Source organism: Eurytemora carolleeae, unplaced genomic scaffold (assembly GCF_000591075.1).
Source record: "Eurytemora carolleeae unplaced genomic scaffold, Eaff_2.0 scaffold211, whole genome shotgun sequence".
In the NCBI taxonomy this organism is placed as follows: domain Eukaryota; kingdom Metazoa; phylum Arthropoda; class Copepoda; order Calanoida; family Temoridae; genus Eurytemora; species Eurytemora carolleeae.
The window spans coordinates 55006-82839 of record NW_019396150.1 but is presented as its reverse complement, the minus strand read 5'-3'; the positions used below and the strand labels follow the sequence as shown (position 1 = coordinate 82839).

Genomic DNA, 27834 nt, shown 5'->3' with positions numbered 1-27834 from the left:
GTGAAAATCAACGAAATGTTTATAGGTCGTCTTTACGCTTGTCTTTTTTGGAAAGTGTACGTTCATGTAATAATCGTCCATTGCAGAGACTGCAAGTTATATATATTTCAATTATACAACAGCATAAAAATATTATTTTTATAAGTAAATCTATTCTAAAGTTAAAACCGTAATTTTAAGTAATAATTTTTACAGAAATATTTAAATTTTATTTTATTTTTTATTTATTTTATTTCATTTAATTGTTGCAACTTGTTTCCTCCAGTCAGCTGTTGCCTTTCTCCGCTTACGAAACGGATAAACTTAGGTAACTTTATCCATAGATTCGTAGCAGAATACAGAAACCACCACAGAAGAATAAAATTGGCTGAAAAGGTTAGATTTATATTACTTAAATCGTTAAAGATTGTCTCTATTTAATCGTATAAATAACTTCTGGATTATAATTGAACATCTAGGATCAGCTACGGGTGACTGAATAAACATATTTCATAATTTTATTAAAAAGTGAATGTTGAGATGAGAAAGCGCTATTACAAAACTCAAGATTATTGTCAAATTGTTTTGGTTTAAGTAAGAAGGCAGACTCCTCACATCGGGCAGTTTGAAAAGAACTAGTTTAAACCCTGCAGCCAACCTAGAAAGGAGTACTTGAAATAAATTTGTCAGGATGTCAGGTACTGATAGTCATACAGGCCCGGCGACCAGGTCTGATAAAAGGCTAGGGAAGGAGGTCAATTTACTGTAACCTAACGTAGTGTAACAAAGCTGGGAGGTCAGGATTGATACTTAGTAAAGCTCGTCTAAGCTAGTAGGTCAGATTCAATTACCTAACTCAGCCTAAGAAAGGAAGAAGGTCATATATTGATCACTTACAAAGCTAGGAGGTCATATACTGATCCCAAGATAAGTTCACAATTCCAGGAGGTCTGATACTGATCTCCACTTAAACCTAACAAAACCAGGTGGTCAAATACTGATCCCTGGCTAAGCCTGACAAAGCCATAATGTTAGATACTGATCCCTAGCAAAGTTTAACAAAGCCAGTCAGTCATATACTTATTCTTAGCTAAGCTTAACAAAGCCAAGTGGTCAAATGTGGATCTCTAGCTAAGCTAACATAACCAGGAGGTCAGACACTGATCACAGATAAGTAAACATAGCCAGTAGGTCAGACACTGATTCCAAGCTAAGCCCAACAACGCCAGGAGATCAAGGACTGATCCTTATTTGCAGTTCCAAAACTAACATTTGGCCCATTTCTAACACTGAGTGTTAGATATGGGCCAAATCTGTTAAGATATCTTTTTCAAGCGTACATATCTTAAAATCCAAGCAGAGTTGAACATAACTGCACCATACATTTATTAAAATGGCTATAACTTATTATTGAGGCAAGAATTGTCAACTTTAGATAATAATAAAATAATAAGGCATGAGATAAGAATTAGTTTTTGATGATATTGGTTTTCATATTCGAACATATCCCTACTTAAAACAATTACCGCATTTCAGCTCATTTCGCGGTTTGAGACAATTACTCGAATTCATATCAAAGTATATTTTCAATCATTTACGCTCTTACGTAACAAAACAAGATTTTTTGATCAGGTAAAATGTGAGCAAAATAGAAAACAAAAAAATACTGTTCTTGTATAATTTATAAATCATTAAAGCATTCAGAAACCAATATTTTAAAATTATTTTGTTCCTACAGTATAGATTCAACTAGAAATCCGGGAAACTTTATTTAGATTGCGGTAAATTAAATAAACTCTATTTTCTAATTTAATAAATAAAATAGGATTTTAGAGCTAATTTAGCAAAGTTAGTATTCATTGGATTATTTTTACTTTCAGTGATTTGCTTATTTTGAAGTGAGTTTTGCTTTGAAAAAATTATTATTATTAAAATTATTATTATTCTCAAAAACGGGAACGTGGGTTTGTCTCGAAAACGCGACAATGATTCAAATTAAGGATATGTTCGAAAATGGAAAACCTGACACTGTCTTGAAAACAGTCATGGGTTATAATATAAAAAGAACTCCTTTTATAATTTGATTCCGGAAAATAGTTTTAAATTGGGAATTATTGTCCTCGTGATGCTTAATAAAATGTTGATTCTTTTTTAAACTGTTGGCCTTTACTCTCGATATGGGCGGGGACAAAGTTTTATTAGCGGGGTTTAAGTATTTTTCTGGAAAAAAATATGTAACTAATGAAAAAAAAATTAGGTATCTTTAGTATCTTTCCAATTTAACATCTAATGTTAAGGTACGATGGCCGGAATGCCGCGTATAACGGGGCTCCTGAAGAAGGGGTCCGTCGCCCCCCCTCTCCGTAACTTCAGCTTCACAGTTGCCGGACAGGGCGAGGCTAAAGTAAAGGAAGACGCAATCTCTCGTCAATATCCTGTTGTTGATCACAGTTATGACGCTGTGGTTGTTGGAGCAGGAGGAGCAGGTACACAATATCTCAACGAATTTCTTTTCATTCTTATTTAAAAACTAAAACAAAACAGAAATTATCATATGTTCAGGGATGTAAAATATTGTTTACATTTTAATATCAACGTTGTTATTTAAGCAGATTATAAACTATAATACTTGAATTACTGGGTTGCATTATAGATGTTAAAATTTTTTGTTACAGTTTTGTTGAGGACTTTATTTATTTAACCTTGAAACTAGCAGGAACAATATTTATTATAATGGAAAAAAAATTGTGAAACTCACTATCTTTTCAATAAACCAACCAGTATTATCACGACTGTTTCTTTCCTAGGTTTGAGAGCTGCATTTGGTTTGGTTGAAGAGGGATTCAAGACTGCTGTTATTACCAAACTTTTCCCAACCAGGTCCCACACCGTGGCCGCTCAGGGGGGTATTAACGCTGCTCTCGGCAACATGGAGCCTGATGATTGGAGGTGGCACATGTACGACACAGTGAAGGGTTCTGATTGGTTGGGAGACCAGGATGCAATCCATTACATGACCAGGGAGGCACCTGCAGCTGTTATTGAACTAGAGAACTACGGAATGCCATTCTCCAGGTAATTATTTGAATTTAATGCATTAAAACTAGGTAAATAATAAAAAAAAATTAAAAAAGATACTTTTTCATTTACTTGACAAAAAGGACTTGATTAGTCTAATACTAAATATTATGACAGTGGTTTTTGAAAAGAGTTTTTTGTAGTTATAAATTTATTTCATTTTTAACTTTTCCCAGTTTTATTTATTTAATGAAATCAAATGCAGGAGTTGTAACAAATTAAGTGTTTGGTACTAAATAGGATTTCTCTAAATTGTAGAAATTTTCCTCACGTTTTGCATTTTTATGAAGAATTTTTCCTACTGATAAGATTTATATGCCAATTGTAAAGAAATTACCCAAATATTATTGATTACACTTTTTCTTGGAAATAGAAATAAATTCTACTGGCTCAACTTATTTTTTATTCCATCGTTCTCGAGTAAAACACAACTGTTCGTTAATCTTGCTTTTGTTTATATTAAAGGATCTTCCCAAATTAAGGATAACATTTTTTTTTCGGGCAAAATTGTTTAATTGAATCAGCCATTAAGCTTTTTTGGAGTCATGTGAGTTGTCACATAAAAATTGGTCCCAATCGTTTTGACGTTTATTGGATGCAAACGGACAAGCAGAGTATATAAATATAAAGAGTATAAAGATCAGTCTAAAACGATATGAAACTGGCTGACAATGTACAGTTAAACCCTAAATATTAAATACATCGAAAGAATTTATGAAATGTCTTGACACTTTTTCAATGGGTTTTATACTATTTTACGTAAATCTCAGTATTTGCGAAAATAAATAAATAGCCATGAATATGCGGGACCAGTTTTAAAATTCTCCGTATAATCATTTAGTTAAAAATCTAAATATCTGCTACAGTCCATTATCAGAACGTGAAGAATACGACATCTGATAAATTCTTTCAATGTAATTAATATTTAGGGTTTAACTGTACATATAATTAATTCTGATGTTTTCTTCCTCGTAATACAGTTTTGTTTTTAGTGCGCAGTGGAACATTAAGAATTCATGTTATTATATAGATAATAGAGACCGGGCTAATAAACTTTTATTATTTTCTATTTTGAAATATGATCCTTAGCCATCGTCTAGTTAAACTTTTTAGTATTTAGTCTCACAAGTATATATTGTTAAGGAAGAAATTCCTAACTTTTATATTCTTACATTTAATAAACAAATAATGATCCGTTAAAAAAATATTAATAACGAATCTCGGGATTTATATAAACTTTTAATCATATGGAATACAACCTGGAACGCTTTATTCAATCACTATTTCAGAAAAAAAAAGTTTTCTCAAAATAGTCTTTTAGAAGTTACAAGTATTTATAAAACCTTCCTTTCATCTGGATTGCCTATTACTAAATTAAAACTTTTTCGTTAAAAAGTTCTTGAGATTTTGAGGAATGGAACGTCGGAAATTATTTTTTAAAAGAAGGGGAGGGGGAAATGCAAAATAATGACAAATTTTAGTCACAACCGACAAGTCTTCTTCTTCCATTTTTATACTTTTTGGTCGAATAATTATTAATTTTCGCCGTCAGCGAATAGATAACTTAATAAATTTTGGAGATGATTTTTTAGAAAATCTGCACCCTTGATATCGAGATGAAAATTATATGACCTTTGTATCAATAATTTGTTTAGGACTCCTGAGGGTAAAATCTATCAGAGAGCTTTCGGAGGTCAATCCTACCAGTACGGTAAGGGAGGTCAAGCACATAGATGCTGCTGTGTAGCCGATAGAACAGGGCACTCTCTACTCCACACACTTTACGGTCAAAGTCTCAGGTTAATATTTAACTTGGATAAAATTGAATATGTATACGAACGGGATATTTTATCAATGATATTTGGAGATTTAAACGTTAAATTTTATTTCTTCTATCCGACAACCTTCTTTAAAAACATCCTTTTAGCTCATCAATTGAAAATAAATTTAACGATTGATTGATTGATTAGGTACGACTGCAACTACTTTATCGAGTATTTTGCCCTGGATCTATTGATGGAGAAGGGAGAATGTGTTGGTGTTATTGCTCTCTGCCTTGAGGACGGAACCATTCATAGGTGAACATTAACAAATTTTATTCAGGGATTTTCAATTGACTTAAATTAAAGATTTACAACAGTGTTAAAAACTGAAAACTAATGGAAGGGGACAAATCTCATCCATAACGATTTCTTTAAAACAAAAATTCAATTAAAGTTACGTAAATGAAACATACGATAAAGCCATTTTCAACTTTCCTGTTAAGGTTTAATGCCAAGAATACCGTTCTTGCCTGCGGCGGAGCCGGTAAAGCTTATTTCTCCGCCACATCCGCCCACACCTGTACCGGAGACGCTACAGCTATGGTGAGCAGAGCTGGACTTCCCAATCAGGATATGGAGTTTATCCAGTTCCACCCTACTGGTATATACGGAGCTGGTTGCCTCATGACTGAAGGATGCAGAGGAGAAGGAGGATATCTTGTTAACAGCGAGGGAGAGAGGTTTATGGAGAGATATGCCCCTGTTGCCAAGGATCTGGCATCAAGAGACGTTGTCTCACGTTCCATGACGATCGAGATCCGCGAGGGCCGAGGTTGTGGACCTGAGAAGGATCACGTTTTCCTACAGCTCCACCATCTGCCCCCAGAGCAGCTTCAGGCTAGACTTCCCGGTATCTCTGAGACAGCCATGATTTTTGCTGGTGTAGATGTTACCCGTGAACCTATCCCTGTTCTTCCCACTGTACATTACAATATGGGAGGTGTACCCACCAACTACAAAGGTCAAGTTATCACTATAGGAGCTGATGGATCCGATAAGATTATTCCCGGACTCTACGCTGCCGGAGAAACTGCCTCTGCATCTGTTCACGGAGCTAACAGGTTGGGAGCTAACTCTCTTCTTGATCTTGTCATCTTTGGTCGTGCCTGCGCTAAAACCATTGCTGCAGAGAATAAGCCCGGGGAGAAGGTTGCTGACCTGTCAGCTAATGCAGGGGAGTCCTCTGTTGCTAACCTTGATGCTCTGAGGTTTGCTAACGGTACTGCTCCTACTGCTGAGATTAGGTTGAAGATGCAGAAGACCATGCAGAATCATGCTGCTGTATTTAGAACCGGACCTGTCATGAGAGAAGGAATCACCAAGATGAACGCTCTCTGGAAGGATATGGAAAACTTAAAGGTATCTGACCGTGGAATGATCTGGAACTCCGATCTGGTCGAATCTCTAGAACTCCAGAACTGCATGGTCAACGCTCAACAGATCATCGAGAGCGCAGAGGCTAGAGAAGAGTCCAGAGGTGCACATGCCCGTGAGGATTTCAAGGACAGGATGGATGAATTGAATTACGCCAAGCCTCTAGAGGGACAGACTCCTATTCCTATGGAACAGCACTGGAGGAAGCATACTCTATCCTGGACTGATACTAAGGGAAAGACCGTCCTTAAGTACAGGTAATTAAATCCGGAGGATTAAATACGCTTTTACATTCAGTCATTTTAAACTTGTACTAAAGAACAAAAAACTCATAATTTTTTACACTTTAATCTTGTCATTAATATTATTAGTAACCGATACATTTCGTGAGACAAAATTAAATAACTGTAAGCGAAAAATATGGTATTTTTACGAAAACATTATTTTCAAGTTTTGAAACTGTTATTGACATTGCAAAGCATGATTATTTTATTTTGTAGACCTGTGATTGATCATACTCTTGATGAGAAGGAGTGCAAGTGGGTTCCCCCTGCAATCAGAAGCTACTAAATACGCATAATTGCGTCATCACTTTCCACATCAGCGTACATGCATGCGTCAATTGAAATTAAAACTTAGTAATTAAAGTATTTTGTTCAGACTATTATGAACTATGTTAAACATATTTAATACCAAATAAAATTTATAGTATTTCCTAAAGTTGATGATTTGATTTCCTTGGAAGATTTATGATTATTGTAATCAAGGACTAAGGACTCGAGAAGTGAAGTGAGATTTGACGTGGTCCCTATAAAGCCAGTAATATAAATATTCGTGTTACATCGAAAATGGTTCAAATTTTACTCATTTTCCTGCTTGACTGCAGTCTACGAGGTTGATTTATTTGTAAATCTAACAATTAATACTAACTTACTTCATTGACTTAAAGCAATAAAAGAAATTTAAAGCTCAGGTAGTGATTTCAATGAGATAAATAAGCAATTGAGCAGTGCAGACCAACCCATTTCACATATTAACTGATACAAAAAGTTATCAATATTATCAATTTCATACATTCATCTAATTATTGCTGTAATGTCGTCTTCCTATTCCTCGATTTTGCTGAACCTACTGTAGATAGCATGGCACTAGATCAGTGTCCAGGTTTATTCAACTAATGATTATGATTGTACTTTAACAAAGATTAATTGCTATTATACAATAGTGGCAGGTTACAAAATGGTCTCGATCGTATAAAGCAGTAAAACTGATAATGTTTAGTTACTTTTTGCATAGATGATTGACATTAAGCTATAGGGGTATGAGACAAAATGGACACTCGTAAAGCAGAAAAAATGATATAGTTATTTTTGGTCCAATCTCAGTTCCATAAATTTCTTCTTTCGTAGGCTTGTTTAGCTTCCCTCTAAAATTTGTAACCTTCCTCCCAGGGTTTCAATCCTTCTCCCAAGGGGTTTAGACAACATTCGAAGGCTATATTCCCAAAGTTTCAAATATAACAATATAGATGAAGAAATTGAAAGATTTAATGTTTTAATCCTTCCTTCCAAGTTTGTAATCCTTCCTCTAATGGTTTTAATCTATCCTCCAAGGTTTTAATCTGTCCTCCCAAGGCTTTCTCCCATCCTTCCTTCCTTATAATATTTCCTTCTAATGTTTTAATCCCTCCGCCTACGGTTTAAACTCCTCCTCCCAAGTTTTAATCTTTCCTCTTATGGGTCAAATCCTTCCTTTAAGGCTTTAATCCTTCCTCCCAAGGTTTTAATCCTTCCTTCCGAGATTTTAGTATTTCCTCCCAAAGTCTTAATCCTTCCTCTCTAGGTTTGAACTCTTCTTCCTACGGTTTAAATCCTTCCTCCTAAATTTTCAATCATTTCCCCCGACGATTTAATCTTTCTCCCATGATTTTAATCCTTCCTCTCAAGGTTTGAACTCTTTCTCCTATGGTCTTAATATTTCCTTCTAAGGTTTTAATCCCCTCCTACGGTTTAAATCCTTCATCCCAAGGTTTTAATCCTACCTCCTGTGGTGTAAATCCTTCCTCTCATGGTTTGTACTCATCCTCTTATGGTTTTAATTTTTTCTTCCAAGGTTTTATTTTTATAAGGAAAATATGAGTTTCGCTTTGTTGCAAATTTTTTATTTATCTAAGCCTGAACTATAAAATTGTGAAATATTGCGAAAGTTTAAAATAATGGCTTAATTCCTTATTTTTATAATTATTCCGTAACAATAAGGGATTAGCATGTAAACTGTAATTAGACCCCTGGACTCTATAATTATTACGGAATTATTTCACAATTACAAAAAAACTGGATTCTTTGATTAATGGTGGAATCAAATATTTGTGAGAAAATATTCAGATTTAAGAAATGTATTAACCCTGGAGGCTCGGTATTCTTAGAACATATGTACGGAATGTGTTTATTGTATAGGAGACTAAACAATGATTAGTAAATCTTGGATACTACATGATCTACATGCATGCACATTCTACAATAAGGAAGTACCTGCTACAGAACAGAACAGAAAATTCTACAGCGCAGAAATTCCAACTTTCAATTAATTATCCTTTTCTATTAGTTAAATTGAAGAAAATAAAGCAGAATTTGAAGGGGTGTATATTTGTCAGAATCCCGTACAAATTGACGATCTGGGGGGAAAATGAAACATTGGAGATTAAAAGGTAACTATTTTAATTATTTTTGATATTTTTACCCAAAAATTCATTGCTGTTCCCCTGGAAATCATTTTTTCCCCCAATTCAGCAAATAAAACCATGACAGAAAAATTTATTCACCGCGTATTCAACACCCTGGGGAAAAAATATATGTAAAAGGGGGGAGGCAAAGAAAAATTATTTTCAAAAGGGGGGGGGGGGCAAAGAAAAATTATTTTCAAACGGGGAGTGAAAAAGCGCGAACGTATTGTTCAATAAATTTTGAAAATTAAATTAAAAATTAACTCTTGACAGACTATAAGATAATTTCCTCACTATAAATCCCAAGGGAATACCCAAATGTACAATTTCTCAAGAAAAAACTTCACACTAGAAAATGAATTAAGTCTTTGCCACATATTCAAACTATCGAATCCCTGAATCTTGTTGGTGAAAACCTTGGTGATATTTCAAAATTAGATTATTTGATCTAACAAAATACACAGTTTGAAATATCAAAGGTATTCCACATTGGGTTCCAAAAATCAAAGTTTGTGACTAGGACTCAATTTATTTCTCAAACATCCTAGTCATCCTAGCCGCAGCAAATGGCATGCCGTAACATTTTTTAAACCTGTCAGACACAGTAGAAATCTTTCAAAATTTACCCTATATTGACATTATAGGAAAATGGCTGTTGTAAAATTAAAATTTTGGAATAAGTTTGAAAACATTCAATTGATACCCTCCCATCAAGTAAAATTTTGAAAGATTGCAGAGAAAGATTTATGAAAACAGCTGGTTACCCACAATTGAGGAAACTTGTCTGGAGGTAAACATTTAATTTTTCATCTTAATTCTTAATTTTATTGTTTGCTATTCTAATTTATTAGCACCAATTGACTGATATTGAATTAAAAACGAAGGTTTAGGTCTAATCCTTCGTGGGTAACCACCACCTCTCTCTCTCTTTCTAATTTCAAAAGTTATGAAATTATTAATTTTCTTCGATATATTTATATGCGTTCAATATAAAATGATATTTAATTGTGACTTTTTAACAATCATTTATAAACATAATATTTACAAAGGTTTAAATATTTGAGTATTGTAACGAAACCATGAGACGTCCAGGTTCGATTTCATTCTGTAGCGTCCCGTGGTGATTGCAATTAAATAAATGTGTAGTTTCTCCACATTTTAATAGTTTAAAGTTTGTATTTAGACCAGGTCTGTAATTAATTAGCTAGGTCCAAAAATTTCTCTAAACCGCAAACTCATTGTTAAATTTTCCCTGGACTAGCACACCCGACTCTAATGTGAAATATGTTATTTCGGACACGTACTCATAAAGAATGAACTTTATTCTAGTTTCAACCAAGTAGATATTCAGAAATAAAAACATGGTTTCACGTGAAATCATCATTTTGTTCGGAATTTTCTAAAATTCGGTTGAATTTAACTGAAACATCTTATAAACTGCCGACTGAAGACGGAGTAAACATCTTTAAGGTGAACCCTGAACCAGAGTGAATAAGCTCCAACCGGATAGAACGGTTTAGAAATAATAGATATAGACTCCACTAGGCCTAATCATGAACAGCTTTTCCTCGGGGTTGATACAGTCAATCTAGCCTTGAATCTGTTGACATTGTAAGACCCAGAAAAGTCAAGTGCCTTTTGCTGTTATCGTTCTCCAGCATACTAGTTGACTAGTTGGTGCCGGATAGCCCATAATGTTTGCTCATCATTCCATCTTCATATGGTTTATTGGGTACCCGGATCAACCATGATGTTTATTAAACATTTTCTCCTCTCCTAGTGGTCTAGAGGTTACCCGGATCCCCACATGACGATTGCTAAACCTCTCCTATTGTTCTAGTGGGTACCCGGATCCACCATGATGTTTTCTAAACCTCTCCTGGTGGTCTAGTAGTCCGGATCCACCATGATGTTTGCTAAACCTCTCCTAGTGGTCTAGTGGGTACCCGGATCCACCATGATGTTTGCTAAACCTCTCCTAGTGGTCTATGGGTACCCGGATCAACCATGATGTTTGCTAAACCTCTCCTAGTGTTCTAGTGGGTACCCGGATCCACCATGATGTTTTCTAAACCTCTCCTGATGGTCTAGTAGTCCGAATCCACCATGATGTTTGCTAAACCTCTCCTAGTGTTCTAGTGGGTACCCGGATCCACCATGATGTTTGCTAAACCTCTCTTAGTGTTCTAGTGGGTACCCGGATCCACCATGATGTTTGCTAAACCTCTCCTGGTGGTCTAGTGGGTACCCGGATCAACCATGATGTTTGCTTATCCTCTCCTATTCTTCTAGTGGGTACCCGGATCCACCATGATGTTTGCTAAACCTCCCCTGGTGGTCTAGTGGGTACCCGGATCAACCATTATGTTTGCTAAACCTCTCCTATTGTTCTAGTGGGTACCCGGATCCACCATGATGTTTGCTAAACCTCTCCTATTGTTCTAGTGGGTACCCGGATAAACCATGATGTTTGCTAAACCTCTCCTATTGTTCTAGTGGGTACCCGGATCAACCATGATGTTTGCTAAACCTCTTCTTCTTCTCCTCCACCCTCCTAGACTCTGACTATAAAGCTGGACGGTTTGGAACCAGGTTTGGGTTCTCTCCGCATCCTCCGCCTAAACACAAGGAGAATTATAGTAAACACAAACAATCTATCCTGGTTAGGCGGATCCAGACTCCATAGTAAATTGTAATGGCTTGTTTGTAATATCTAATGCTTTTTAGTTGAATAAAAATATGAATAAAACAAGGTTTTCAAGACTCATGTCAAAAACTGACATCAGCGGTAGATTAAGAATTGATTTAATAGATTTTAACTGTCAGCTGTAATCCTATTTAGATTTTTAATTCTCTCATGAATTGAGTAAGAATCTCCCATTTTATTATCTGAACCTCTAAACCCAAATCTTCCAACAACCCACTTATTCATTTTACGTAATTTCATAACAAATTAGCCTCATCAGCATTAAATCGTAAAATTTGGAACATTTATATAAAATTTACTTTTCTTAACAGCTAACTTTAAAATTATCTTTATTTACATTTTAATTTAATACACATTATTCAATATTCATGATGCTGGGGCTGGAAAATATTAGATTCAATTCAAATTTTGAATTTTAAAAAATGTTTTGAATTAGTTGAAAAAAAACTGTCACCAAAGCAAAGACTTTTTGGTTAGTTTCTAGTTAAAAACTTTTTTTTTATAACAGTACTTAACTGTACTGTACTGTACTGTACTTACTGTATTGTTCTGTACTGTACTTACTGTACTGTACTGCACTTTACTTACTTTACTGTACTGTACTGTACTGTACTGTACTGTACTGTACTGTACTGTACTGTACTGTACTCTACTGTACTCTACTGTACTCTACTGTACTGTATTGTACAGTACTGTACTGTACTGTACTGTACTGTACTGTACTGTACTGTACTGTACTGTACTGTACTGTACTGTACTGTACTGTACTGTACTGTACTGTACTGTACTGTCTTAATTTACCTTGAAAAGATAAGAGTCTTTAGATCCAAACTCTTGAACCTCAAACCATTCAGACTCAGCATCATTACTAATCACAGTCTTACCAAGATATATCGGATCCTAAACAAATAAATATATCGTTAGTTTGGTTAAAAAACTGTTTTCTCCCGATTATCTTTTAAAATAAAAATTTTTCAATATGATGTTAATATCAATTTTCACACCATAGTCAATATTTCACTCATAAAAGAAAAAAAGAAGTGCAACTTTTCCTTGCACCAAAACAATATTTAAAGTAATGCTGTAAATCATATAGTCACACTTTTCAGTAAAAAGTTAAAAGACAATTACGGTAACTATCACTTAAAGTTTTCATATTTCGAAAATAATTTGAAAAAATCTAAATAAAAAGAAATTATTTGTTGCAATCCAATTATTTAGCTAAATAAAAAGAAACTATTCAGCTGAAATAATTTAATAATTTGTCGATTGAGGTTACATCGTTTAAATCAGGCGTGGGAACAGCCAGGGGTAGTTAGAGAATAAAAATGTTGATCGTTTGCCATAATTTGAATTTTTCCGCAAATATTTTCCCTTTTACGTCATAAGATAGTGCATGCAAATTGCAAAATCTAGATTTAAACGTTCACATTTAACTTTAAGATCAGTGAGTACAAATAAACATAAAAATAAAAACTATTAAATTTATATTTTTTAAATATTAAACAGCATTGAAACAAAGTTCTCAATAATTGAATGCATTAATGTAGAGAAATTAGAATAAGTTAACGGTTTGTACTATAGTGAATCGGACATGCCACTTTACAATTAGAGGGTCACTTGAAATTCTGTCAACATCCCCTTTAAGACAATGTATAAATTATAGAAAATAATATTTTAGAATTAATATTTCAAATATATATTAGAATCTTGTTAGTATTTTTAGTAATATTATAAACTTACATAACTTATAAGTTTTAAATGTTTATTATAAATAAATTTAGTTCAGATTTGGAATCATGAAACCAAGTTTTCTTGTTTAAGAAAATAATCGTTAATTGTCAAGGTTACTTACAATCAATCAAATTTTAGAGACGACTGTGAGAAACTTAAAAAGTTTTTTTCTACATAAAATACACGACACATGTACTTTTTGTACATCATCATCCCCTAAAAACCCTTTCGTCGCACTTAATATATATTTTGCACTAAATCCAAACATTTTCTACCAGATTTTGCAAAGTTTGTAGATTATTGTTGCAAAAATAAAACAATACTGACTTGAGATTTATGTTTAAAGTTTTTATCCTATATTTACACTCAAGCACACACATATTAGGGTGTTTTAATAAAACATATGAAATAAGAATTCTTGAGAAATTACTTTATTATAGTTTTTGGAAAAATTATAACCTTCTCAAAGGTGACAAATTTGATAAAGAAACTGATTACTCTTCTCAAATTGCAATTTTCTAATCTTTCTATTTTGAAAATTATAGGCAAGTATTGACCTTTAATATGTCCATGATATGAACTAAATCAAAGTTTGATATGTCATGGGGATTGCATCATCAGGTTCCAAAGACTTGAAGTGAATGTTTTCGTGCTTTAAATAGTTTTCTGGAATTGTGGAAGCAGATACATCAATTTCATTTGCTCCAAAACTAATTGAGTCTTTGCCACAAACTCTGATTTTATAATTCTTATATCTTTGCAACCCAATAAAGTGGATCCTTGATATTTCAATCTATGAATTCTGTCAGATCAAATAATCTACGTTATAATTATCAAAGGTTTACGCCATCAGGTTGAAAAGATTTAGGGACTAGAAAATTTGAGTTTGTGGCAAAAAATCTGTAGAACACACGTACACATTTCAAATACACATTCTAGCACACATATAACACTTTCCACTCTAGGGAAAGATTGAAAAAACTTTGAAAAAGTTTTAAAAGTTTTCTCTTGAGCTAGGGAAGGTTGAACAACTTATATTCTTTAGGAAACCGTTGAATTTCTTTTTCCAGATTTTAATTTAAGATTCAACAAGATTGAAAATGCAACTCTTAAAGATATTTACATAGAATATATTTAAAATGATTCTTTTCAGAAAATTTTGGATAAAACTGAATTTTAAAGACGCTCGGCAAAAAGATTGAGAAAAAACTATTCCCAAAAGTGATTTGTTGTGTTACTTTAATAAATTAACGAATTCCAAGTTATTTTTAGAAACTCTGGTTTCATAAAACTAAACATATTAATTTCTAAAAGGTTTTTTTAAGAGGTTAAATGAACTGGTTTTTCACAGTTCTTCTTGAAGCTAACCAAAGATCAATAAATGTGAACAATCTTTCTGAAGAAAAAGTAGCTTACCCTAACAGTTGAAAATCTTGAAGTTTTCTCTCTAAGAAGAAGGAGAACTGCCTCTCTAACATGTTCCCTGGGGAAAATAATCTGGGTTGGGGTACTCATATCTTGTAGTTCCCCCTGTATCCGACCTGTTACTACAAGGAACGCGTTACATGTGACCAGCTTGAGCCCAGTGTTCACTGTTCCCTTCCACTTGTTTCTCCAGTTGGTGTCGGTAACATGAGCAAACGTGAGTTTTCCCTCCAGAGCAAACCTGCTCTCTTCTCTTCCCCAACCCAGCATCTCTAGGGATAGTTTCCTAACCCGGATATTATTCATCTCTCTCTGCATAGGAACCTTCTTCCCAGCAGGTCGGCGCCAGGTTCCCTTCATAGAGATAATCTCCTTCGCGTCCTTGTTCATCTGCTCCAGGGCGGACTCTATCCTGGTCTGAGCCTGCCTGATCTTCTCCCTGTCCAGGTGTGTGCTCGGCGTAACCTTGAGCAGCCTGGAGAGCAGGAGCGGATATTTAGTGACCCTCTGAACAGGAACCTGAACAGAAAAATATTAAATATATTACTGTCTACTACTGGGAATATGTCCGGTATTAAATGTCGACCTTTATGAAATCATGAGAAATACAATTCTAAAATCTTTTACCCGACCTGAGAACTTGACTAAAACTTAATTTACTTAATTCAAATAAGTCTTTATTAGATTTCTTGCTTTTTTCTATTAAATCGTGAAAAACACAAAACCTGAATTTGATTATTTTTGTATCAATGAAAACCAAGCATCTACTAAAAAGAACAATTTTGGATTTAACTATCTATCGATTTAACTATCTGTCGATTTAACTATCAAATGAACGAGAGATCGTTAAAAGATGTGATTATTAGTCAACCTATCGATCTGCTCCAAGGGATTTAAACATCAAAGGAAAGAGAGAACGTTAAAAGGTGTGATTATTAGTCTATCAATCTATCTGCTCCAAGGGATTTAACCATCAAAGAGAAAAGGTATCGTTAAAAGATGTGATTATTGGTCTACCATCGATCCGCTGCAAGGGATTTAACCATCAAAGGAAAGAGAGATCGTTAAAAGATGTGATTATTAGTCTATCAATCGATCTGCTCCAAGGGATTTAACTATCAAAGGAAAGAGAGATCGTCCAATGGATTTCGTACTCTCAAGGGGAAGAGAGATATCGTTAAGAGGTGTGATTATTAGTCTATATCGTTCTAGTCCAATAGATTTTGCACTCTCAAGGGGATGATTGGCAAGTGGTATAAAACTGCAGGGAAATGTTTTCACCGGAAATAGATTATCTACGGATTAAAGCTAGCATCCGTTAAACAAATCTAAAGATTAAATTCAATAGAATAAAACGTCGAGAAAAATTTACATTTCATTAGTTCGAGTTTTTTTGTTACTATTAAAATATGTTTAAAGGACTGAAAGCGTATGTTTAAAGGGACTTTAAGCGTATGTTTAAAGGGACTTTAAGCATATGTTTAAAGGGACTTTAACCGTATGTTTAAAGGGACTTTAAGCGTATGTTTAAAGGGACTTTAAGCGTATGTTTAAAGGGACTTTAAACGCGTGTTTAAAGGGACTGTAAGCGTATGTTTAATAGGACTTTAAGCGTATGTTAGGGACTTTAAGCGTATGTTTAAAGAGACTTTAAGCGTATGTTTAAAAGGACTGTAAGTGTAATTTCAAGTGACCCTCCATACATAGATGACAATGTCCGATTTACAACGTACTCTGAAACCTTAATCTGTTCAAAAATTTAAAAGAAACCGTCTGAAAAGTGGTTATTTCTGTGAGTTTTTCCATTGCTTATTATAAACAAGAAAAGCAAAAATCATTTTTACAGAAACCAGAAATGATTCTAATTCATACTTGATCAGAAAAAAAACGTGCAAGGGTACATGTTGAAAATCGGGCTTTGCCATCTTTGCATGGATGGTCACTTGAAATTAAGCTTACAGTCCCTTTAAGTATTTCCTAGGCTCAAACCATATTTTATGTTTTTAGGCATAAAAACATTATTTAGCATAACGTAAATTTTATAAGTGCAATAGAACACTTTGGATATTTCATACATAAACTACCTTACCAAATATAGGATTTGACCGACAGTACATTTTCTTTGGGACACCCTGCAAATTATCGTTGAATTAACCGAACGTTACATATATTTTGAGGCACCCTAATGAATATTTGACCACTGGCATTATTTTTGGGACACCCCGGCATGTATTTGAAGGATTTGAAGGGTATTTGATCACGAGTATATGTAGATTATAGAGGGGTTAACCTTAATCACTGATTATATACAATTACATTAACCCTAGATATCATGTTCCACAGGGCCCACGGGGGGGGGGGGGGGGGTAACGTGGGCAGACTTGTGGGCAGTTTTGATAGAATGTAAATGGATGGAATGGATGGAAAGGAAAGGGGCAATTTTTCATGTCAAATTTTCTATGAACATTCAAGGTTTCAAGTACGAACCAAAAAAGTAAAAAAAAAAAGAATAAATTGACATTTTTGAGAATAAATAATATTAGAAAATGGATTAAAAAAGGACAAATAAAACGGCATAAAATAAGACTGAAAAGGATAATAATGTTGCGAAGTCAAGAAGCTAAAAATTAAGATAAAAAATATTAAAAGATGAGAAAAGGAAAGATGATATCAACAGGAAAAGGAAGGATCAGTATAAAATGATTGCTAACGGTTGGATCTTTATCAAAATTCTAAATTATGTGGAACAAAGTGCACAGTTATATATATATATATATATATATATATATATCTATATATATATATATTTAAAGTGTTATATTTCACAAAGTAACAGATAATTAGGGCGCTTCGCGCCTCCTCTTATAAATTTTATCTTTTAAATGGAAAGTGGCCATTTAGAATCTAAATTTTATCGCGGATTTTTTATTATTTAATAGGCGCATTTTCAAAAATTATAAATTTCGACATTTTTCTCTGTTCAAAATTGTTAATTTTTGACGAACCATAAACCTTCTCTAAAGGTTATGTGAATTCCCATACAAAATTTGGGTCTGATCAGTTCAGCCGTTTTACCGTTTATTGGATACATATAGAATATAGATGTATCCAAAGTATATATGAATAAAATTATGTATCTGTTCAACAAATGTTTTAATCATGACAGATATTAAATTTTACGAAAGGACCGGTAGAAAAGGAGATAATTTTCTTATATAAAACAATTGTTAAAGGGTCCATCTATATTTTATAAAGTTTAATATTTGCTCTGAAAAAATGCACAAATCGATCTTTATAATGCTCCAATCAACTTAATTCAAACTGATGAATGATGATTGGGTAATGACCCGTCATTATTTTTTGGGGGGGAAAAAATTGAACATCACTGCCAACTTTATAAACGTATGTAAGTGTATTGATTAAGATTAAAAAAGCTAGAAAATTGCGCGCGCGCATAAAGATATCTTGATGAGACGGATAGAAAGATTGAAAGATACAAGATATTTCCTTATAAAAGACTAAATTGGGAACCCAGCTTTTCCCAGGGTACTCATAGTAACTCCAGCAGTTTACCATGTGCTTGGTCTGAAATTACGATTTTATCTATTTTCCCTTATAAAACTGAAACCATTCAACTTAGAATCTCAAAAATTCAGAATATCCTCGTGATTTTCCCGAGTATCTTATAGTGGAACATACAAACAGAGATGATAAATATATACCATGCTTGGGAACCCAGCACTGCCAAGGTTACTAAAGTTACTCCCGGCCGTTTACCCACACTTGAACGATTTTTCCGGGAAACTAAATTTTCGCTGTTCAAGCTGACCCACTCAACTTAGAATCGCAAAACCAAGCTAAGAACATTCCTGGGAGTCTCCCGAGTTTCCCAATCAAAATTTGAGGCAAATAGGCTCATGGGTTCCTGAGTTATGATCGGACAAACAAAATGACAGGCACCAAAACAGAGATTACAACTTTATATTTATAGATATAGATAACTAACTATGGATGTTTCTTGTTAAACTATATTCTCAAATCATGCCAAATATTATATTCCCGTGTTATATTTAAAATTCTACATGGTTAAATTCTAAATTAATGGATTTGTGGTTTTTCAAATTCTTAAAATAAGATCTCTTTTTAATGAAAGTAAGATCTCCCTTCGTATGATCTCCCTTTGATCACCGTGTGATCTATACCTTTAGAAAGAGCGAGATTTTCTTTAAAACACGAAAGATCTCCTAAAGTTAAGATGAGTTAACTCAATCGATCATATTGTTCCTGGTTCAAACTTAGTAAAGGATATGTTTAGATGAGGTTTAATTAATTACAGATAATCATTAATTAATTAATTGATAAATGAACTAATTAATTAGTTGGTTATGTTGTATAATTAATCTTCAGACCTAATAAAACCTCCAAAGTTGTAGCTTAAAGGGACTGTATGCATAATTTAAAATTGTCCTTGATCTGTGACATGCCTGATTCACAACGGTACCCTTGAAACCTTAATCTGACTTTAAAGATTTTAATCCTGATGATTTCTCCATTGCTTCTGAAACAATTAATACGCAAGTCACTTTTTCATGGAAACCACAAATGAAAAAAACAAGTTTTCAAAAACAAAACCTGTATATCTAATTCATACTTAATCAGACAAGGCTTTAAAGGGCACTGTTGTGAATCGCACATGTCACTTGATCAATCGAGGGTCATTTGAAATAAGGTTTACAGTCCCTTTAATAATTGTCGAATAAAAACAAATGAAAAAAAGACGGAGTTATTCTAAACTCTTGTACGGAGTAATTCTATTCTAAACTTTTGTACGGAATTATTCTTTTCTAAACTCTTGTACCGAGTAATTCTATTCTAAACTCTTGTACCGAGTAATTCTATACTAAACTCTTGTACGGAATTATTCTATTCTGAACTCTTGTACGGAATTATTCTATTCAAATCTCTAGTACGGAGTAATTCTATTCTAATCTCTTGTACGGAATTATTCTATTCTAAACTCTTGTACGGAGTATTTCTATTCTAAACTCTTGTACGGAATTATTCTATTCTAAACTTCTGTACGGAATGGGTGACAGAACAATTGCATTACACTTCGACAAAACAATTGCAGTACACTTCTGACAGAGCAATTGCAGTACATTTCGATAAAAAAATTGCAGTACACTTCGACAAAAAAATTGCAGTACACTTCGACAGAAAAAATGCAGTACACTTTGAAAAAACAATTGCAGTACACTTCTGACAGAACAATTGCAGTACATTTCGATAAAAAAATTGCAGTACACTTCGACAAAACAATTGCAGTACACTTCGACAAAACAAATGCAGTACACTTTGAAAAAACAATTGCAGTACACTTCTGACAGAACAATTGCAGTACATTTCAATAGTACACTTCGACAAAACAATTGCAGTACACTTATACAAAAAATTGCAGTAGATTTCGACAAAACAATTGCAGTACACTTCTGACAGAACAATTGCGGTACACTTCGACAAAACAATTGCACAAAAAAATGCAGTACACTTTGACAAAACAATTGCAGTTAACTTCTGACAGAACAATTGAAGTACAATTTCGTCAAAACAATCGGATTACAATATCAAGCTAAACAACCTTCGGACATTTTAGGCAGTACAATTCCAGAACATTTTAGCATGAATTATTGCAGTACATTTCCGACAGAGCAATTGCAGTACATTTCCGACTGAACAATTACACTTACAGTACATTTCCGAACAATTAGTTTGTCTGTTATCAGAAAGTAAATCAAATCTCCTTCGAGTCATTTTTAACTTTTGATCACTACTCATAGAAGACCCCAGGGCACTTAAGGAAGTCACGTAAATGCCTGAGTTAAATGAGAATTAGAATGGATGATGGTTCAGACTTTATGTAAAATATCACCAGTTATTAACAAGAAACAAAATCTCTTAGGAAAACATGATCCAGAAATAAAAACTGAAAAATTAAATTGACGAAATCTCAATAAATAAACCTTATCTTTCATAAATTTTTATTTGGTTTATATTTCTAAACCGAATTTAATACTCAGGGAAAATGCATTCGCCTTTTTATTTTTTTTTTGGGGGGGGGTCACGTCGAAATACACGCAACATAAAAATCTGTAAGATGGATTCTTTATCTTTTTTGTGTTTACTGTGTATCTGGGGGCACGGTAATGATACATCAGTAAATTGAAAGATATATCATTTATAATTTTTTAATTATTCTCCGACATCTTGAAGTTCTATTTAAAGTCCTGAGAATTGATGAAAAGAGAGATATTTGTTGAACCACAGACCGAGACTATGAATTGAAATTACCAGGTACATGTTTCGTAGATAATAATTAAATCTATTTAACACGTTCTACGTTTTGTGTGGATTGTATAAAAATGGCGGCGGTCTGTTTATCGTTTTTCTAAGAATGTCAATTTGATTGTTTTCATCAATGGCAACGTTACGGTGACAGTTTAATATTCAAACATTTTAAAAACTGGCAACACGATCTGTCAGCTTTGTTTTAAAAAAAAATTAACCCCAAACCTTTGAAAATAAAAAAATATTTATATATTTTTACAAAAACATGTCAATAGCAAGACCTAGAATTGTATTAAGGGACACCATAACGACCTTTAGCAATTTTAACGCCATCGTTATTTCTTTTTAACCAAATCCCTCTGCATTACTATAGATCAATGAGAAGTAGGGATCTGCATAGCAATTTAGCTTATTTGAAATTATAAATGTCATATTGTACAATAGACCCAGGTCCTTGGTTAATCAAAAATTATAAAATCATTCTTTTAAAAATTATTCTAAATCAAGATGAACTTGAAAGAAATCCAGTAGATGATGGAGTTATAACGGATCAACGGAGCTTGAAAACTAGAGTTTGAAAAATATCTATTCCATCTCAAGTTCAGCCTACTACCCCGAGATTTACAGTCGGATAATTAAACTGGAGAAACCATGCAGGGAGAGGGAGGGGGGGAGGGGTACGCACACCCATTTATCAAATTGAAATCGAAGGAAAGTTTTTGCAAAGTAATTGCATGCATGGCAGGTTTATATTGATGGATATTAAACGTAAATCCATTTATCTAATCTGGTTTAAACCGGACAAATTACGGGATTTCTCTTCAAAATTAGACTTGTCGGAAAATGAAAAACTTCATGTTTATCTTGAAAGGAATTGAGTCTTTGGCACAAACTCACATTTTCTAATCTCTATATATATGCAACCCAAGGTATTTTAAACTATGAATGCTATTAGATCAAATAATCTAAGTTTAAAATATAAATCTGTACAGCATCAGGTTTTTGAGATATAGGGACTAGAAAATCTGAGTTTGTGCTAAAGACTCAATTCCTTTCGTGATAAACATGAAGTTTTTCATTTTCAACCAAATTTACTGTTTGCGTCAAAGACTGAATTCCTTTCTAGGTTTAATGGATGGTAATCAGTTTCCATTAAAGCTTAATGACAAGATGGATGAAATCATTATCTATAATATGTCGGTTTAGAAATCAAGAAAATATATTGAGAGAATTGCATCATTATTTATATTAAAAGAAAACCAAAACTGTTAAAGGAAGAAAAAGAAAATTTTCCCACAAGTTTATTGATACATTTCAATTGATGATTTGGGTACAGGGAGGTGAAAAACGTGAGAATTAAGTGACGACATTTACAATTTTTTTTGTGTCTTCCAGAATGGGGTTTACTTCTTTAAGATTCAAGGAAACAGACCATATTTTGAAAAGATTCATGGTTTATGAGGCAATCTTCGTTATTGATCTAGGAAAATCAGAGATTTGGAATGCTCTACTAACTTCGGGCCCTATTCACGTACCGTACTATCCACCTCATGATTGGCATTGTTAAAAAAATACATAAAGTACGACATTTAAAAAGTGATGTTTGTCGTATCAACCTAGCTTGTCGTGTGTCTGTGATTTTTGTGATTTATATTTATCAAGTTTGGAGTGATTGATTGAAGATGAAAGTACAAAAACGATTGGCTGAACCTCCTATACACTATAACAAACCAAGATGTGTACGCTCTCACGCAAAATTCAATCAGTATTTTGCCAATTACCCCTTTTAAGCTTAAGCTAGAAACGAGCGCATTGCAGTACTAAAATGTATACGCCTAGGGCTGCAAAAAAGTTTAGGTAAGTCTGTGAGGTTAAACCAAAGGACAAGGGGTTCTGACACTCAAAAGTCGATTCTGTCCATTTCAAGAACCAGGCCGACATCTACCCAGCTAGAGAGAGCTGTACAGTACACATCCAGATTATACCAGGCAAATCGCGACGGTACACCAATTGCACCAGCCCCTTTCTAGGGTGCAATTGCCTATACTACAAGGTTTATAATATCCTACCATGAGAAAGGAGCTGAGGTTCATCCTTCTGAGTATCTTGTTCTCCATCTGGGAAACCTTGAGGAACACACGCAGAAGCTCCTTTTCACGTTCCAGGCTAGAAAGCAGCATGGACGAAGCAGCCTGAAATATTGGTAATATATAAATCATAGAGCAGCATGGAGGAAGCAGTCTGAAATATTGGTATTACATACATAGATTACAGAGCAGTTTAAAGGAAGCAGCTTGTAATAATTGTAATGATAGATTATAAAGCAGTGTCAAGGAAGCAGTCTGTATAATTTTTAATATATTATAGAACAGTTTAAAGGAAGCAGCCTGTAATATTGGTAATACATAGAGCAGTATTAAGGCGGCAGCATATAATATTGGAGAGATATAGATTAAAAAGCAGGATTAAGGAGTCTGCCTATAATATTGGTGAGATATAGATTAAAGAGCATGGTCTATGAAAAACGTAAGACCGTCATTTAGGAAGCTACTTACAAAGCAAATATGAAAATATTAATTGACAAAAATTCAGAAAAATTATTTCTCAGAAATTGTTTAAACATTGATTAGTCTTTTATTCATCGCTTCATGCAGAATGATATGAGAAACTTCTTTTCATTTTTAAATTAGGTTTTTATCAAAGTCCCATTATGCGAATTAAAACGCGCGCTTTTTGCGTGCATTCACTAGGAGTCTTTTCATTATGTGCATGCGTGCAGAAACCAGAACCTGGAGGAATTTTAAATGTTGCAGTTTTATCAAAATTTTGTGAAAGTTTTCAAAACAAAAAATGTTGTTTTATTAATCATCATAAAACATATCTTTGATATGATTTTCATATTAGAAAAGAATTATGCCCCCCCCCCTTACCTTTCTTTAGGAAGTTTATACTATTATTGTAAAAAAAAATTATATTTAAAATCTCTGTTTTAGATTAGTTAGACTAATACCGTGAGAGTATGTGGAAAAAATATATTTATATTTTGTTCTTCCCTTGTTTTCCCACAATCCAGGCACGAAATCAAAATAATGTATATAAAGATTTCTGTAGTGGTAGGGAACCTGATTTACAGTTTTATATCCCGGGAAAATAAAGATTACAGTTTATATCCCGGGTAAATAAAGATTTCAGTTTATATCCCGGGTAAATAAAAAATATGTATTTTATGAACGTGGCTGGATTGTTTACTATACACAGAGCCGGTGGCAACTCTTATTTTCAAGTATTTCTTCATTAAAAAATGTCGTAAATTATTTGCAAAAGTACCTTTTAGCCTCTAAAATGAAATACAAGAAGCTAAAAAGCATCGTTTAGAATGGGAAATAACACGGATATTTTTTTCAATTGTAGTAAACAATGATTTTCTAACGACAACCTTAGATATTTCAAACCATGAACTCTGTACGATCAAGTTTGAATTGCAACGGTTTACACCATCAGGTTTTAAACTTATATGGATCAGAACATTTGAGTTTGTTGCAAAGACTCAACAAAATTCTAATATCATTTGAGTGAAGTGAAGGCAAACATTTGTAAATCTGAAAATTCTCGGATTTTTGAAATATTTTGTAAAAATTGTTTTATTGAGGGTTTAATGAGTGGAGACAGGAAGCTGTTGATTTATCATGAGGATTTTATTAGAATACTTCTCATTTGATGAATATCTATCTTTCTGACAAGTGTTTCTGAGTTGGAGGGAAGGGGTGGGGGCCCCGGGGGGCGGTAGTTGGTTGACAAGCGTTTTAGCGACAATAAAAATCTATAAGGCTATTTCCGAACAGAAAATATTCCGGGGAGACAATTACTGGACATGGACCTTTTTACAGAGACAATTTACGAACAGGAAATATTCCAGGGAGACAATTACTGGACATGGACCTTTTTATAGAAACAATTTCCGAACAGAAAATATTCCGGGGAGACAATATCTGGACATAGACCTTTTTACAGAAACAATATCTGAGCATGGACCTTTTTACAGAGACAATTTCTGGACATGGACCTTTTTACAGGGACAATTATAGAGACAATTTCTGGACATGGACCTTTTTATAGAGACAATTTCTGGACATGGACCTTTTTATGTTAAAGAATATAGGGAACAAAGATATCTGATTAACAGGGGAAACAGGAAGTAAGGTATTTAATCATGAAAGGGAGAGAAAGGAAGAAGAAAGAGAGATATGATAAAAAATAAGACGATTACGAAAGGAATTAAGAAAATTGGGAAGAAGGTAAGCAACTAGCTGAATGAAAATTAACAAATTTGTCCTTTTCTTTTTTTAGATTTCCCTTTCAAAATATTTAGAGTTTGAAACATAAAAAAATCAGGAACTTAACGGTGGATTTAACAAAATGGAAAGGAAGTAAAAAATAAAATAAAAAAACACAAAAGGGGAATAAAGAAACCGGGTATGAAATAAAAAACCGGGTATGAAATGAAAGGCTGAGTATGAAATAAAAGGCCGGGCATGAAAGGAAAGGCCGGGCATGAAAGGAAAGGCCGGAAGGAAATAGAAGGCCGGGTATGAAATGAAAGGCCGGGTACAAAATTAAAGGCCATGTATGAAAGGAAATGCCGGGTACAAAATTAAAGGCCCGTTATGAAAGGAAATGCCGGGTACAAAACTTTAGCCAGGTATAAAAGGAAAGGCCGGGTACAAAATTAAAGGCCAGGTATGAAAGGAAATGAATATAGAAAGTAGAAACACCAATGAAGATACAGGTGTATCTAGGGGTAGAAAGTGTAGGAAGGGGGTGTATATGTACATAAAAGATAGTTAATATGGGGGAGGGGGTGTTCAGTGTTCAGTGAACTATAGTAAAGGAAATGAGGGTTCGAAGATATTATAATTCTCTGGATTGTGTAATCCTGTATCCTATAGAGCTAGTACTTCTCTAACCTTGCTTATACACCGATAATTTCCTCTTTTGCTGAACTTTAGCAGGATATTTCATTTTCTCGCGGGGCAGAGGAAATATTATTAAAATAAAGGTAGGGGCGCAGGAAAACTAGGAAGAGCAAGATGGCGTCATGGAATTGGGGAGGAAATATGCAATTCAGGAAGGAAATATCAAAAAGATTGTAATTTCAAGTGATCCTCCTAAGCCAAATTCACAACGGTACCTTTACAAGCTTTTTCTGATCAAGTATGAATTAGATATCAATTTTCATCCTTTTGAAAACTGATTATTTTTATTGTGGTTTCTCTATAAAAGTGGTTTCCACATTTCTATACTACAGAAAGACAAATCGGAATTATTAAGAAAGAGATATCCATAATAAATAAAAATTTTGCGAGGGATATCCATAATAAAAGGAATTAAGAAAGGGATATCCATAATAAAGAGGAATTAAGAAAGGAATATCCATAATAAACAGGAATTAAGAAAGGGATATACATAACAAATAGGAATTATTGAAGAGATTTCCATAATAAACAGGAATTTTGCAAGGGATATCCATAATAAATAGGAATTATGGAAGGGATATCCATATAAGATAATAAAAGGCCTATCTAATACTCAAAACAATTATGATGATATATGATAATGGTAATAATGAGAAAAATATGAAATACATGAATTTAAAATATAAACATACTTACATAATTTAGGGAAGAAAAAAAGGCCTTGAAAAGAAAAGGAATTTTTCAGTTTTATCAAACTCAAATTGGTTGCCCTCCCCCCCCCCCCCCTTAGGTTTGGTTCTATGACCGGAGGGGGAGGTGGGAGGATGGGAAGGGGGGAGGATGGGAAGGAGGGGAAAGGGGGGAAGGAGGAGAATGACGGGGAAATGGTTTTAAAAAAAGAAAAGAGGAGACATATGAAAACAAGAGATGAAATGAGCGAAGGAAGGAAAAGGGAACTGAAGTTTAAAACATTTCATAAAAGTACAGGATGAATATAATGAGTTTTATTCTACCTGTCGTGTACAATATGCTTCGAAAGCCCGGAGCATGCTCAGAGAGTCGAGGAAGATCGAACCAATATCTACTGAGCAGAGATCCTCGTCCTCCGCCACCTGAGCGAGGTCCACGGCCTCCTTGAGCAGGGCGGAGAAGGAGGAGTTGACGGAGATTAGTTGGTTTACGTTCAGGAATATATTACTCAGCTGATCAGCAGTTAGTAATCCAGCAACTATATATACAGGTTCATTACTCAAGGATACCCGGGGGACAGGGAGAGGGTGTGGGATGGAGGGGTGGGGGTGGGGTGCAAGGATAAGTATCTATAAATATTATTTAGGGTGTGTGTGTGAACAATTTCAAGTATTTGGAAATTTTTAAAGTAAATATTGATCGAGACCTAAGTTTGAAGTTGATTCAGGACAGATTCCATAATAGAGAATTGGTTTGGTTTGTCAGGGTTGGATCTTAAACTACCCTCAGGGTTCATGGCGAAACCCTGAGCTCCGGGCAAACCATACATTTGCAGGAGTTCATATATATCCTTCTAATTAACCTGGAAGATATATATGGATCCACAGCCAAATACGTAATCTTTCAACCCCCGGATATATTTGAAGAATAACGTCCTTCTTCCGGCCAGATATATTTAGATTTATGAAGTTAGAAATTAAAACG

The 27834-nt window shown here is 34.0% G+C and overlaps 2 protein-coding genes across 6 annotated transcripts in view; one reads left to right on the top strand and one right to left on the bottom strand.

The window, feature by feature from the left end:
• The first annotated feature begins 269 nt into the window (after positions 1-269).
• On the top strand, positions 270-6974 carry LOC111696523 (succinate dehydrogenase [ubiquinone] flavoprotein subunit, mitochondrial). 2 transcript variants are annotated; one of them, XM_023466141.1, is made up of 7 exons: positions 270-375; positions 2277-2465; positions 2787-3054; positions 4713-4856; positions 5028-5135; positions 5324-6511; positions 6755-6974. In XM_023466141.1, the coding sequence occupies exons 2-7, from the start codon at positions 2282-2284 to the stop codon at positions 6822-6824; spliced, it is 1962 nt and encodes a 653-aa protein (XP_023321909.1). In that variant the 5' UTR covers positions 270-375; positions 2277-2281; the 3' UTR covers positions 6825-6974. The 2 variants fall into 2 exon arrangements, with proteins under 2 accessions (XP_023321909.1, XP_023321908.1); XM_023466140.1 differs by lacking the exon at positions 270-375 and adding an exon at positions 572-677.
• A 2957-nt stretch (positions 6975-9931) lies between these two features.
• LOC111696520 (uncharacterized) overlaps positions 9932-27834 on the bottom strand; it is a 65220-nt gene continuing 47317 nt past the window's right edge. For 2 of the 4 annotated variants that reach the window (XM_023466132.1, XM_023466135.1), the window contains exons 5-10: positions 27174-27388; positions 23257-23379; positions 14834-15361; positions 12485-12583; positions 11507-11594; positions 9932-10999 (exon numbers count right to left, since the gene is read on the bottom strand). In XM_023466132.1, coding sequence (XP_023321900.1) covers positions 10944-10999; positions 11507-11594; positions 12485-12583; positions 14834-15361; positions 23257-23379; positions 27174-27388 — 1109 coding nt within the window. In that variant the 3' untranslated portion in view covers positions 9932-10943. Of the gene's footprint in view, positions 11595-12484; positions 12584-14833; positions 15362-23256; positions 23380-27173; positions 27389-27834 lie in introns of all 4 variants that reach the window. The other 2 variants (XM_023466134.1, XM_023466133.1) reach the window with 2 other exon arrangements.

What these genes read in the sequence shown, in the direction of transcription:
- LOC111696523 (XM_023466140.1), top strand. An exon ending in CTTTACGGTCAAAGTCTCAG is followed by an intron (nt 4,857 to 5,027) that starts GTTAATATTTAA and finishes TTGATTGATTAG; the next exon opens with GTACGACTGCAACTACTTTA. An exon ending in AAGACCGTCCTTAAGTACAG is followed by an intron (nt 6,512 to 6,754) that starts GTAATTAAATCC and finishes TTTATTTTGTAG; the next exon opens with ACCTGTGATTGATCATACTC.